This window comes from Amphiprion ocellaris, chromosome 7 (genome assembly GCF_022539595.1).
Source record: "Amphiprion ocellaris isolate individual 3 ecotype Okinawa chromosome 7, ASM2253959v1, whole genome shotgun sequence".
In the NCBI taxonomy this organism is placed as follows: domain Eukaryota; kingdom Metazoa; phylum Chordata; class Actinopteri; family Pomacentridae; genus Amphiprion; species Amphiprion ocellaris.
Window position 1 is genome coordinate 33,013,659 of NC_072772.1, and position 14,285 is coordinate 33,027,943.

General features: G+C 40.6%; 1 protein-coding gene across 8 annotated transcripts in view; it reads left to right on the forward strand.

The window, feature by feature from the left end:
• mark4b (MAP/microtubule affinity-regulating kinase 4b) overlaps positions 1-14,285 on the forward strand; it is an 83,028-nt gene that overhangs the window by 11,882 nt on the left and 56,861 nt on the right. For 4 of the 8 annotated variants that reach the window (XM_035958583.2, XM_023293119.3, XM_055012025.1 and 1 more), the window contains exon 1: positions 975-1,926. The exons of 1 other annotated variant lie outside the window; for it this stretch is intronic. In XM_035958583.2, the coding sequence (XP_035814476.1) occupies positions 1,879-1,926 (48 nt within the window). In that variant the 5' untranslated portion in view covers positions 975-1,878. Of the gene's footprint in view, positions 1-973; positions 1,927-14,285 lie in introns of those variants that run through there. 3 more of the 8 variants (XM_023293118.3, XM_023293120.3, XM_023293121.3) reach the window with 2 other exon arrangements.

The following is a 14,285-nucleotide window of genomic DNA, read 5'->3' on the forward strand; positions in this document are numbered from 1 at the left end:
TGTTTTAGTGCCAAAAAGTCCATTCTGAAAATGTTCACATTTAAGGAATCATCTTTTTACAAGACATTATGAACAATCTGAAGTTTCTTAAGAAAAATTAGTTCAATTTCAACAACATTTTGCCTCAGTTTATCATTTACACATTACAACTTACAGATCACAGAGTGTCTGCAAAGGAACACAACATTTAATCACCGCTATCTGGAACTGAACAATATAGTAATTTACTTTATGATCAAAATGACAAAAGTCAGACAAAAAAAGACAGAAATCAACAAAAACAAGACAAAATATTACAAAAATGAGACACAAAATGACAAAAATGAGACAAACAATACGAAACAGAAAAAGACAAAAAATTACACAAAAAGAAACAAAACAACAAAAAATAGACAAACAACACAAGCAAGACAAAAAATCCACAAAACGACAAAAACAATACATTAAACAATGAATAAAGCAAAACATAAAATGACAAGAAAACTCAAATGGCATGAAATAAAACAAAAAAGAGACAAAAAAATGACAAAAAGGTTACAAAACGACAAAAAATGGACATTAAAACATTAAAAAAAATCTACATAAAATGTGTAGAAATAACTAATTTCCTCTGAAAAATTTATGTATTTTAGCCACCAGGAGGCGATAATGATGCTGAAGGAGAAAGGAATTATTGTTGTTGTTTACCAGAAAGTAGAAAATCCAGAAATTATATCATGAAAATAAAAATTGTATTCATATTTATAGTTGTTTGTGTGGATATGGATGTAAAATAGTTTGGAAAAAATAACTTGTGAATCAGTTAATTGTGGTTTTAATTGGCAAGTAGAAGTTTTCTCGGATTTTTTTTGTGAAGCACCTGAAGGCACCACGAGCGAACAGGAGAGAGAGAGAGAGAGAGAGAGAGAGAGAGAGAGAGAGAGAGAGAGAGAGAGAGAGAGAGAGAGAGAGAGAGGGACGAGCATGCGCGCGTCCGTGTGCGTGTGCGCGTCCACCGACGCAGCAGCAGCAGCCCTGCCTTTTCTCTCCGCTGACGTCCGTTTCCCTCTTTCTCCTCTTGTCACGGTGTTTTTCCGGACAGACGGACCGGATCCCGGTTTTTATTTCTCTTCTCCGTTCGGTAAACCGACGCCGCGTTTCCGCCACCGGGGACAGGTTTCCGATCCGAGCGGAATGAGAGCAGCTAAAGGGCGGACCGGACCGAGGAGAAGCACCGGGGAAAGCTGCTGCACATCCGCCGCTTTCTTTCCCCACAACCATTGATTTGTCCACCCGGGGCCGTGAACACCTCACCGCGTCTGGAAATGCGCTCTGAACGGGTTCCGGTTCCTCTTTAAGCGGTCGTTTCTCCGCCTTGACACCCAGAAACCTCCCGTTAGCTAGCCACCGGGAAAAGAGACTCCCCCTCTCTGAGCCCAGACCTCCAGCTCTTATTTACCCTCCATCTGCTGCCTCCATGGTCCGGTTCTGCTCTTTTTCTCACCTGAAGACGATGCAGCCGGAGGTGGCCGCCGGGAGTGTTTCGGTACAGATCCAGCGGAGATGATCCGGTAGCGTCTGGGAGGGATTTGGGGGAAAGTGAGAAGCTGAGTGGGGGAGTTCAGAGTGCTCTTGTGACTGGGCCGGCACCGTCAGAACCCACACAGACATGAGGTGGATGTAGCGGAACACTTTGTTTTTACGCATCAGTTTGAGCTGGATCACTGTGTTGGTGATCCGTGCTGCCTTCACGGACCCTAACAATGAGGATCGTATGAGGAGTGAGGCTCATACACAGGCAGATCCCGGGTTGTTTTTCTGACCCACTGTGAACACAAAACCCACTTTTTCTTTTTATTCTTTTTAATCTTTCTTCCTGGAGCGCACTCAGGGACGAACATGTCTTTACGCACGGCACTGCCTGGGAACGAGCGGAACCCGGACCATGTAAGTAGACGCAGGGTCCGCTTGTCACGTTTGAGGTCACAATTTTGAGTTTTATTGTGCTTTTGAAGAATCATAATAACCCCCCCGGGCCTTGAGATTAGCGAGCCATGCGCACGGAGCAGCTGCAATCAAGCACGGCGGCCGGCACAGACGCGCTAATCTCCCCCCGTAGCTCATTGGGACGCACAAGGATGGAGATGGGGGAGGTTTGGGTGCTGGTTGGACACCAAAAGGGGCAAAATCCACAGATTTTAAAGATCCTCCTACACTTTCACCTCCAACCGGTGTCTCCAGTGCGCATGTTTGTCTTCCCCCCCCCAGCTGATCAATAATTAATGCATCTGATGCAAGGCCACCCAGCCCTCTCCACACCCAAAGACCTCCACTCCATCCCTCCTCTGTCTGCTCCATCACCTTGCTTCCAGCTCCACACCTCCTCTTCCTCCTCCTCTTCCTCCACCCTGTCTGGTCTGTCTGTCCGTCTGTCTGTCTGTCCAGTTTCCGCCTTGGATCAAACTGTGACAGACAGCTCAGTGGGCAGCAAAATCTGCTGTGTCAGGCTAGCCAGGTTCGTCCTGCTTGTGTTTTTCTGTGTCTGAGGCGGCATCTGGAGGGGTTTCAGGAGGCATCGCTGTTGAGTTTATTGCCCCCTCCTTGAAGCGTTTTATTTGTAAAGATGCTCGGGGATATGTTGTGTTTTCTTGCCACACATCTGTGCAGAGTCTCCCTCCACCACCACCTTTATCTCAAGGGCACCTAGCTCCCAGCAGCAGTCTGAAATATCACTCAGTGCTTTTGGATTTGAAGCTCGAACAAAGGTGCTTCCGTTTGCAGCAGCTGGCAAAACACACAACACTTCCCTCCTTTTTTTTTTTTAAAGGTTATTTAAAGGGTATGTCATCACCACCTCGGTCCCTGGACAGTTTAACCTGCAGTAGCTGCTTTAGGATTTGTTTGGGGTGGGAAAGTGTGATTATTAAAACCATTTATCGAAGTTAGGTCTTTTTCTTTAGGGGTATTTCTTGGATGCATTTTGAGCTTTTGGGTGCTGCCGTGTGGTTTTCAACTCGCTCTAAAGTGTGACACTTAGGTGTTTATTACATGCAGGATCCAGGAGGTGTTTGGATTTCCATGTGAACCTGTTGTGGCTGGTTCAGAACACACCCAAATACATAACCCCGAACAGTGACGCCGCAAATAGACGGAGACTTTTATAGTAATAACAAGCAGTCTAAAGAAGCTGGGTCATGACGGGAGGAAGGTAAACCCTTCTGTTAGTTTTTTTTACAATTATCTGCAGCGTTGTTTGGTGTTTTCTGTTTCCCCAGTTTAATAACTGTGAGGGTGATAACAGAGTTCCTCACGACGCAGAGCAGTAAACTAATAATAGAACCCATTAAGCACTCGATGCGTCTTGGTCAGAAAGTTTAAAAAGAAACAACTTGTGGTCGAGTTCTGCTTCTGTCAAAATCACTCTGATTAGCAATCTTGTAAACACTTGTAGGAAAATAATCTTCAGTTTTCATCCCTCATTGTAGCTTTTGTAGCAGTTTTACACTATTTTTTTATTGTTTGACTACATTCACTAACTGGCCACTTTATTGGTAAAAGGTTGGACTTCTTTCACCTTCAGAACTGATTTAATTCTTGATGGCAAACTTTCAACAGGGTGTTGGAAACATTCCTCGGATTTTGGTCCACATCGACATGATAGCATCATGGAGTTGCTGCACATCCATGATGCCAATCTCCCGTTCCACCACATCCCAAAGGTTCTATTGGATTGAGATCTGGTGACTGTGGAGGCCGTTGGAGTACAGAGAACTCATTGTCATGTTCAAGAAACCAGTTAGAGATGATCTGAGCTTTGTGACAAGGAGCATTATCCTGCTGGAAGTAGCATCAGAAGATGGTCCACTGTGGTCATAAAGGGATGGACATGGTTAGAAACAATACTCAGGTAGACTGTGGAGTTTAAACCATGATCAGCTGGTACTAAGAAAATATCTCCCAGACCATTACACCAGCAGCAGCCTGAACCGTTGATACAAGGCAGGATGGATCCATGCTTTCATGTTGTTTATGCCAAATTCTGCTGAAATAGAGACTCATCAGATCAGGCAACATTTTTCCAGTCTTCTATTGTCCAGTTTTGGTGAGTCTGTTTCAATTGTAGCCTCAGTTTCCTGTTGTTAGCTGACAGGAGTGGAACCTGGTGTGGTCTTCCTGCTGCTGTAGAACATCTTCTTCAAGGCGTTCAGAGATGGTATTCTGCATTCTTTGGTTGTAACCAGTAGTTATTTAAGTTCCTGTTGCCTTTCTATCATCTCCAACCAGTCTGTCCATTCTCCTCTGACCTCTCACATCAACAAGGTATTCTGGTTCAATGGATGTTTTCTCTTTTTGGGACCATTCTCTGTAAACCCTAGAGATGGGTGTGCATGAAAATCCTCAGACCAACAACCATGCCATGTTCATAGTCACTTAAATCCCCTTTCTTCTCCATTCTGATGCTCGGTTTGAACTTCAGCAGGTCGTCTTGACCACGTCTACATGTCTAAATGCATTGAGTTGCTGCCATGTGATTGGCTGATTAGCTATTTGTGTACCTAATAAAGTGGCCAGTGAGTGCATGTGGCATGTAAACTTGTAGCTCCTTTTATTAAAGCAGTGCAGGGAAGTAGCCGTGTAGCCGTTAGCCAGCAACAAGAATGACTGCCGTCCTCGCTGAGGCACAAGCCACTCTTGTTGGTAGCCTCACCATGGCAACATCAGGGTCCTCCAGACCTTCACCTCCCCCATTGCTCCTCCCATCCCACCCTTCCTCACCCAGTCTGTCCAGTCATTCTCCCTCTCACTGCTGCCTTCAAACAGGAGGCCTCATCTCACCTCTTCACTTAGCTGAAGAGAGTTTTTTGACAGGAAATAGACACTGAGCTAATTTTAAAACCGAGACATAAATATCTCTGCAGCGTCACCTGAGAACTTTACTTCTCTGCCGTGTTAAACTTGTGCTTTTGATCTCATAGAAGAGTGCTTTAAAGGTCAGGAGAAAGACAAAGTGAGAGTAGATAGAAGCGGTAAACATGGTACATGATATGAAAGGTGTGTGTCTCTGTGCTTATAGTTAAACATGTCGGTGCACGTAGCAGTAAGTATAGTGCTTATTAGCGCCGTTGCATAACCCTGAGTGCAGTGGAGGCCATCGTACAAACATCTTCTGAGATCATTATCAGCACATTGAGTTATTAAACAGTCACACTGCTGTCGACATGACAGCCAGCACTTTCACACCACGGCTCATGATTTGCACATTTATAACACCAGTCTTTCTCCTTTTTTTCCTTAATTTTTACTTCCAACTCCATCAAGGATCCAAAGTCACAGAAACCACATCTAAAACCAATATCCTGCAGCTTTTCCTACCAAAAAAGTAGCTTTTGTACTCTTTAAACATGACTTTAAGATACTGTAATTGTGTGTAATTATTGTGCACCATGTCAGTCTTGACACGGTACAAATTATGTTGGATTTCCAGATAATACGCACCAGAAAATGACTCTCAAACCCAACATCACTGTTGGTTTTTACCTTGAAAGGCAGAATTACATGTTTCCCTGCAGGTTGAGAACCAGCTATAGAACTTTAGACACTGATTTGTCGATGCTTTGTTGTTTTCTCGTCAGTTCCAGCTCACAATCTGGCATGACTAACATCAGTGCTGTAATTGTAAAATAATGATACGTTGCATCGTGCACCCCATGACCGTAGATTTCTCCTGTTTTTTCCGTCGTCGTCTCGCAAAATGTCTTCTCAAATCAGCTCAAGTTCATGTTCCTCTGTAGTTTTGTCATTTCCACACGTAGACATTTAAACCAAACCAAACCTGCTCAACCTGCATCTGTTATTGGGCTGCATTTTAACTTTTGTTCTTGTGTTTTTCTCTCGGGCTGTTTGCCTGCCAAAGATCGTAAATTACACGTGTGTCAGTTATGTGTGTTGTTCTGCTCAGATTCCAATGTTTCGATGACGTTACAAACATTTGGTTTTTTGCACGTCTTGAGTTTAGGATTATATTTCTTGAAACATGAGCAGCAAACGTCCTTACAAGTGTGATAAGTGGGTTTGTTTGCATGCATGTCTGCGCTTTCCGTTGCCGAGCTGTGGGAATGGACGAACTATTTTGCTCGGGGCGGGTCATGAGGTTTCATCTGTGTGAAAGAGACAGAAAAGGAAGTCCTCTGGTAGGTGTGGGTGAGTGCTTGTGCGCACATGTACGGCTCTGTGGACCAGCATGTCTTTCTGTGTGCCACTGCAGGGCAGAACGGGGCTTTTGTGTTCCTTGTTACCCGAAAGCTGGCACCCACCTCTGCCGCATTTCGCCTAGAAACACCCCAGATACAGTCATGCACAGCTCCAGGCTTTTAATCATCTGGTCCGGTGCAGGCTGCTTTTAGGTAACCTGTAGCGGTCACAGTGCTCTGTCGATGCGTTCTGTTTCGCACGAACGTCAACTTAACACAACTGAAATGTGTTCTGGTGCAACAGCAGCCCACAGGTTGGAAGTTTCCAGCTTAAATCCCCGGAGAGGCGATTGAGGTACCATCTGTTGAACCTGAACAGCTACGACCAAAGTGCCCATGAGCAAGTCAACGAGTCACCAGTTTGTCTAGTTGCACTGGTTAGTCGTTACAAACTGTGTTCACGCAGCAGATTCAGCCACGAAAGTGTGACTGTGATGCCGGGCAGCTTCGGGAAAAGAGCTTAAGAGCTTAGCGAGTCCTTCTGTAAACGGCTTGCTCAAGAGCATGTCAGAAGCAGAAAAATTTAAGGATTTTCTTCTATTGTTTTTGAATCGCGGTGAACAAATAGCTTTTCCATCACTTTGAGTGTTGATTCATCAGTCCATAAGACCTTCTTCCAGTCTTCAGTAGTCCATTGGTGCTGTTTCATGGCCCAGGCAAGCCTTTTTAGCAATGACTTTCTTGCTGCAACTCCAGGTCTTCTCTTCACAGTTGAATCTATGACTTCTTACTACGACCAATATTAAGCTGTGATTGAAGCTGTTGTCCTATGAGCTGCCAATCACCAAGCTGTTGACTCTCAGAAACTTATCTTCTGATTCTGTTGTGGCTTAGGTTTTGTCATTTTAGCCACATTTTAGTTTGTTTTAGACAGATTTTGTGTTATTCTGGCCACAGTTCATGTTGTTTTGGGCAGATTTTCAAGTTGAAACTGAGACTTTTTACTACGACCACTATTAAGCTGTGCTTGAAGCTGTTGTCCTGTGAGCCGTCTGTCACGAAGCTGTTGACTTAAAACGACATCTTCTCATTCTGTTGTGGTTTTGGGTCTTCCACACCTCTTCCTGTCAGAGTTTCCTCCAGTTTCTGAGGTCCTTTTGATGGTGAAGAAAACTGTACTTTCTCCACAATTTCTCTGTAGGAAAGACCCACATTTTTAAGTGTTATGATGGTCTGTCTTTCTTCTATTGTTAATTGCATTTTCCTCTCCATTTTTACAGCAATACACTACTTTCTGCAATACAATACTGTGCAAATAATGCTCTCGTGCCACAGTGTGTTCCAGAACTACTTTCATGCAGACAGCGTGGGTTGTAAGGAATCTAGAAAAGTTGGGACACCTGTAGGATTTGGTAGCACCAACTTTCAAGGCTTGATCAACCTCCATTGCTGCAGAGCAGCTTCAAGTTGTTAACCCATTTCTAGTTCCCCGAAAAAGGCCTTTTTTAAACCTCTGGCAGTTCACCACTTACCTTTGTACCATTTCAAGTTATTCATTGGACTTGAACTACTTGAAATTCAATGAAAAATTAGGGCATTCTAAAACTTTTGGCCGCTAGTGCAGGTGAAGTGCTCTTTCCTTCATTTGTGCAGACATATCTGCTGTTAGCACGGTACAGCAAATTCACACCAGCCATTAAAGGACATTTTGTTACTTTACTTAAATATTGTATGTTTAATTTTTATTGTATTGTATCAGCCATTAAACAAAATCAACAAAAGCTAATTATTAAAGGTAAATGGTGTTTGATTAGAATATTATCGGTATAAAATCAACTGTGATAAAGCTAAAAGCCACGATAAGGCTGATGTTATATATCTTTAAGCAAACACATTTTGTATAAGCAGTTGTGTGTGTAAATCCGGTTTCTTGCATCTAATCCAGGTGACTAAATGCAAAAATAACCATGAGGATTGGCTCTGTGATGATTCAGAAGTAAGGCACCCAGTATTAGCAGCCAGTTAAAGAGACCAAATCAAAACATGCGTTAGTTAAACACGGTGATTAAACTTCACTGGCGCAAACTCCGAGTGTAATTGCCGTGGCTTTTTTGTCAACACAAATTGTTTTCCTGCCGGCTATTATGTAATTCTAGTCAAGAGGTTGGCCAACGGCTGCTGAACAGGTGGCGTTTTCCAGAGATCAGGCTACCTGCTGAAGAATGACGCCTTTCATGGAGGCCCTGCACAGATCCCCGTGGTGCAGACAAACATTATCGCACAATTACAAAAAAAAAAACAACCAGCAGACGAGCATAAAAGACACCCAGATGCTCGCAGTCGGAGCGCACAGTCGAGCCGTTGTGTTGATTGTGTAGTGGGCCTCTGTTGTCGCCAGGCTCTCAGGTGTCGACTTACTGTCCTCTTCAGTGTTTCTGTTCAGGGCCGAGCTGCTGCAGTTTAACCCGTGCAGACGCAACATCTGCTCTTCCTGCTCGCTAAAGTGTGTTTACATCTGCAGCGCGACTCTCCTGTCGGCTTCGTAGCTCCATGAAGCTGCTGCATGTTTGGACGCGTGAAGGGAGATTTCACGTTTAAATAAAAATACTGTGTTAATGGTGTGTTAATGGTCAATGTGGGTCGTTCCAGAATTGGAGGATATTCTGGCATCCAGCGTTTTCAAAAATAAGCTTTGTCTTTTAGAGTTTTCTGCTCCACATTCATCAATAATAGGAAATAAACTATCAAAGGCTTGATTGTCTCAGCTTCCACATCAATGGTACCATTTTTATTCCATGTTTTCTGTGTTGTTTGCTAACCCTACTCTAATCACAGTAACAGGGTTGCTAATCCATGCTAATGTGATCTTTTTCTCAGCAGTAGAAGCTAGATATTTAGCTGCTGTTACTGCTGACCAAGAGGACAAACTGACTGATGGAAAACAGTCCAAAGAATCAGTCTTATCCTGATAATATGAGGTAGAGTGAGACATTCAATCAAGGCTGACAATGGGATGAAAATATGAAAAATAGAAGAGAGGACACAGCTTTGCTCTACTCATTCTTTAGACACAAAATGACAAAAACAAGACAAAACAAGAAAAATGAGACACAAAATGACAAAAATGAGACAAAATGACAAAAATGGGACAAAACGACACAAACAAAACCGAAATAGATAAAAACAAGACATAAAATGTCAGAAACAGGACAGAAAATGATAAAAACAAGACAGAAAATGACAAAAATGAGACACAAAATGAGAAAAACAAGGCACAAAATAACAAAAATATCATCAACAGGGTTGGGTGTATGTTGTGCATAATAGTTATTATTTAAAATATTATGTTGATTAAAAAAATGTTCCCACAATTACAAAAGACATCAATGAAAAAAATAATACCAAAAAAAGAAGATTTAAGTTTCATTGTGAATGTTTTATTTGAGATTCAATTTGGGTCATCGGAGGTGGAACAAGAGAAAAATGGCATTTTAGGGGCAACTCCAGACTTATTTGGTGTTTTAGAAGATTTTCAAACATTCTTTTCTCTTAGTTTTTTTAGATTTTGTCTGAGGACAACAACATTTACACAGCAACTTTTAGTTTTTTGTGCGTGGATTATTTGAAATTTGATGGGTGAAATGTCCTCCAGTATCTTAATTTTTAGACAGAGCCACACACTTTACTTTCCACTTTTTTTTGCATTCAGTTGCATAAATGAAAGAAGTGGTGAATCCATACGGTTCCTGCACACAGTATGCTCATTATGTTTTATTCTGGTGTGCGGCCGCTGCCTTCACACTGTGTTCTTTGTAGCGTTCTTGTACTTTCTGCTGCAGGTTGTTTACTCTGCGATAAAGACGGCACCATGTGATTTATGTGTGTGTGCAGTTCTGGGTTTTATGCGCAGGAAATGCAGCTGCTGTCACTGTTTCTGTCCATTAGCTGCTGCCGACAGAAGACTTTAATCGTGGTCAGCGGAAAGTGTGACGCTGCCGTTTTCACAATACTTGCAGTTCCTGTTTGAGTTGGACTCTGTTGCTTTATTAAATGGCCACAGATGGAGAGATAGTAGTACATTATAGGTGCTGTCGACTGCTGTGTCACGACTCCCACTAGCTTAATAGCTTCCTGAGTGTTATTTTAAAGAAACACATCAGCAAAATCAACAATCCTAATTAACCATTACCTTCTTTAATATTTTAGTTTCAAACTGAGCATATAAAGGCACATCTTTCAGGAGACACTAGCCTTGATTTAAAATGGAAAGTCGTTTCTTCGACCACTTATGAGGAGCTACAGTAATCCTCAAGTGGGTCGTGTCTCCGCCGTCGATGGTTCGACCTCTCAGAAAAATGGCTTTGGGCGTGAATAAGAAGCAGATTGTTGTTGTGGATCAGACTGCAGACAGAGCAGAAACAAAGGCTGAGAGCTGAGGGAATAACAGAGGAGTGAGTGGGCAGAATGTACTGGACATAGATTATCAAGTCAAGAGCAAAATGAATAAGAGAGTTTGACTTTATGCTCCTTCAGTTATAGCGAATAAAAACTAAAACTAATAGACCGGTGACTCGTTTCAGAGGCTACAAGTTGTGTTTAAAATGATATTTGTAGCTTTTTCTTAAGCGGAACTGATTTTAAACAAGTTTTTTGTGTAATTTTTGTACCTTCTTAGCATACTCAGTCGTAGTTCTTGCTAAAAATAATAGGTAATAAACTATCAAAGGCTTGATTGGCTCAGCTCACACATCAATGGTACCATTTTTATTCCATGTTTTCTGTGTTGTTTACTAACCCTACTCTAATCACAGTAACAGGGTTGCTAATCCATGCTAATGTGATCTTTTTCTCAGCAGTAGAAGCTAGATATTTATCTAGCTGTTACTGCTGACCAAGAGGACAAACTGATGGAAAACAGCAAGAACTACTCAAACAAACCACCAGCTTGGACAGATTTTGTAAAAGAAACTAAAGCCAAATGCTAAACTCCCAGTAAATATGTAAACATTCATCATATTTTACAGTTCGAAATTTCTGCAACGTGGACAGTTTCTTTCTGCAGATCCAACATTTTGGATGCATTCATTCTAGTTTTTACCTCCTAGTGGTGCTTTAGCTAAAGATTTGCTCAACCGAGTGCCTGTTTACAACCTATGTGGTTGCCTGGGTGCGTATTTCTCGCTTAGAAAGACTTAGTTTGAGGAATGTTGCTTTCTTTTTTTTTAGATCTAATCTAGTCAACACAAAAATGAAACCCAAACTGGAATAGAATAGTTTTATTACCGTTTGCACGCGTACATTACAGCACAAGTACATTGGAATTCTTTGTGAGTTTTCTTGAGTCAGCTTTATGTACAAGGAAAATTGAAATTTTAAAAAAGCTAAGAGCAGCAGCAATAAAGAAGAAAAATGCCAATATACATTAGAAAAATTTTTTAAAATATGTATACATTATAAAAAGAGCACCTTGTATTTAAAAAATAACATTTTTAAAAAATTTTAAAAAATGAATACGCATTATAAAAAGAGCACCTGGCAAAAAAAATAAATTAGAAAAATTTTTTAAAAATCAAAGTCAGTACACATTATCAAAAGAGCACCTTGTATTAAAAAATAAAAAATTAGAAAAATTAAAAGAGTAAAATAAGTACACATTATAAAAAGAGCAGCTGGCGTAAAAAATTACATTTGAAAAATTAAAATAAAGTAAGTGCACGTTATAAAAAAAAGCACCTTGCATTAAAAAATAAATTAGAAAAATTTTAAAAAGTAAATACACTTTATAAAAAGAGCACCTTCTATTAAAAAAGGATCAAAAAAATAGGTACACTGAAATGTGAATTGCACATGTTTTGTGGTGTACAGATGTTCTACTGCACAAGAAGCAGGAGGTTATGTGTGGGGAGATGGGGCAGGAGTGGTCAGTGAGGAAGTTGATGTTAATAACTTTTCTGTATGGGATTGTAGCTGGGTTTAAATTTGTAAAAAAAAAAAAGGAAAACTGCGCTTCTTTTTTTTGCATCCGTGGCGGCTTAAAAATGCACCGGGAGCGTGCAGTGACGCAGCGTTTAGGGGAACGGATCATTACCGAGCAAGAAGCCCAGGTCTAGCCAAGGAGTGACTCAGCGCTTTAATCCAACCAGAATAAATGTGACCCTCGCTCAGCCCGGTCTGTGGTGAACGATATGTTGAGTAATGTGGCGCATCTCCAGCGGCGAACAGAAAGCATCTGTGTGTGTGTTTGCAGCCGTCCACACTGAGGAATCCAGTTACACTTTGCATGCTGCAGCCAGATAATGTCAGACTGGAGGAGGGAAGCTGCCTTTATCCCACAGCGTCCTCTTCCAATTAGTGCCGTCTGGCTCATGGTGGCTCTAATGTTCAAATGTTAGACAAGAGAAGTTCACAAGACGCTGAAGGTTTTTGTGTTTTCTTAAATCCAATCATGTATTATAGCATAAAAGGGTCTAAAAAAGAGCCTCACGGTGCAGGAAATACTGGAATTCACACATGTATTTCTTGTTTTTTAGTAGGATTATTGCATGAAGTCTGTCTGTCAGCTTTACATGCACAGGAGGTTGTGACTAGTGGTCGACTGCTGTGAGTTTTCCAGGGTCGATATCAATTATCGGTGATCAAGGAAAGCCAAAAAACCATATTAACCAATATGCATTAAATGTAAAGTTTTAACAGCATGTGATAGTCATTCATAATGAGGCTGAATATGTAGAATAGAAATAGGAGTGATTAAATTAAGACCATCTCCTCTGTTTATGTGGCTGAGATTGATCAGTTTTTCTCCTTCTGGTCCAATCCGGCCCTCAAAGTGTAAAAATTCCAGAGCAGACATTAACTGCAGATTGTAAATTAGTAAAACTATAAATTTAAAATAATTTCTAGACCATGACAAGTTGTTTTGATCATAAAGTAAAATACTAGATTGTTCATTGTTCTTTTGTCGTTTTGTGTCTCATTTTTGTCATATGTTGTCTTTGTTTTTGTTGGTTTTTGTCTTTTTTCTGGGGTAGGTTTTTGTCTTTTGTCGTTTACCTCATGTTTTTGTTGTTTTGTGTTTCCTTTTTGTCTGGCTTGTGTTTTTTGCCTTATTTTTATCATTTTGTGTTTCGTTTTATTTGTTGTTTTGTGTATTGTTTTTGTTGTTTTGTGTTTTTTTGTCTCGTTTGTGTCATTTATATAATTTTTTGTCTTATTTTTGTGCCTATTTTGTCACTTTGTAACTTTTTAAATCAAATTTTTGTCTCTTGTTTTGTTTTGTGTCATTTGTTACATTTTGTTTCTTGCTTTTGCCGTTTTGTGTCTCATTTTTGTCATTTTGTGTCTCATTTTTGTAATATTTTGTCTTGTTTTTGTTGTTTTTTGTCTTTTTTTGTCTGACTTTAGTCATTTTGATCGTAAAGAAAAACACTATATCATTCAGTTCCAGATATCTGTGGCTAAATGTTGTGTATCTTTTTATAGATAAACTGTGATCTATAAGTTGTAATGTGTAAATGATAAACTGAGGCATAATGTTACTGAAATTGAATTTATTTTTCTTACGAAATTTCAGGTTGTTCATGATGTTTTGCACAAAGATAATTCCTTACATGTGAACATTTTCAGAATGTACTTTTTTGCACTAAAACAAAGGAAAAAATGTGGAGTTGTGGTTATTTATGGGTTATTGTGTTGTGATTTTATTGATCACTTGAGATTAAATTGGGCTGAATGTGGCCCCTGAACTAAGAGGAAATTGACACTCCTGCTTTAACAACTTTCCTGATCTAAGAGAACAAGAAACCCATTTTAAACTCATTTTGACGTGAAAAAAAAGCTGCAAATCTTGTCAGTTTAATGGGAGAATCAAATGAGGCTGGTCTGAGTGAAATTCCTGAAAGGTCACATTCTTTAAGTCTTTGCTGCTGGACTCATAAAACGGGAGGTTGAGATTGAACTTGCTGTAATAACAACACATTTCAGTACTTACAGTACATGGTACATCCAACCTGCTCTGACTCATTCTGCCTAATGGTTATTAATAGGAGTTTGAACAAATCTATCAGCTGCTGTGTAGCTTTAGTCGTTCTCTAAAGATGAGCAGAATCAGCGTCAGTA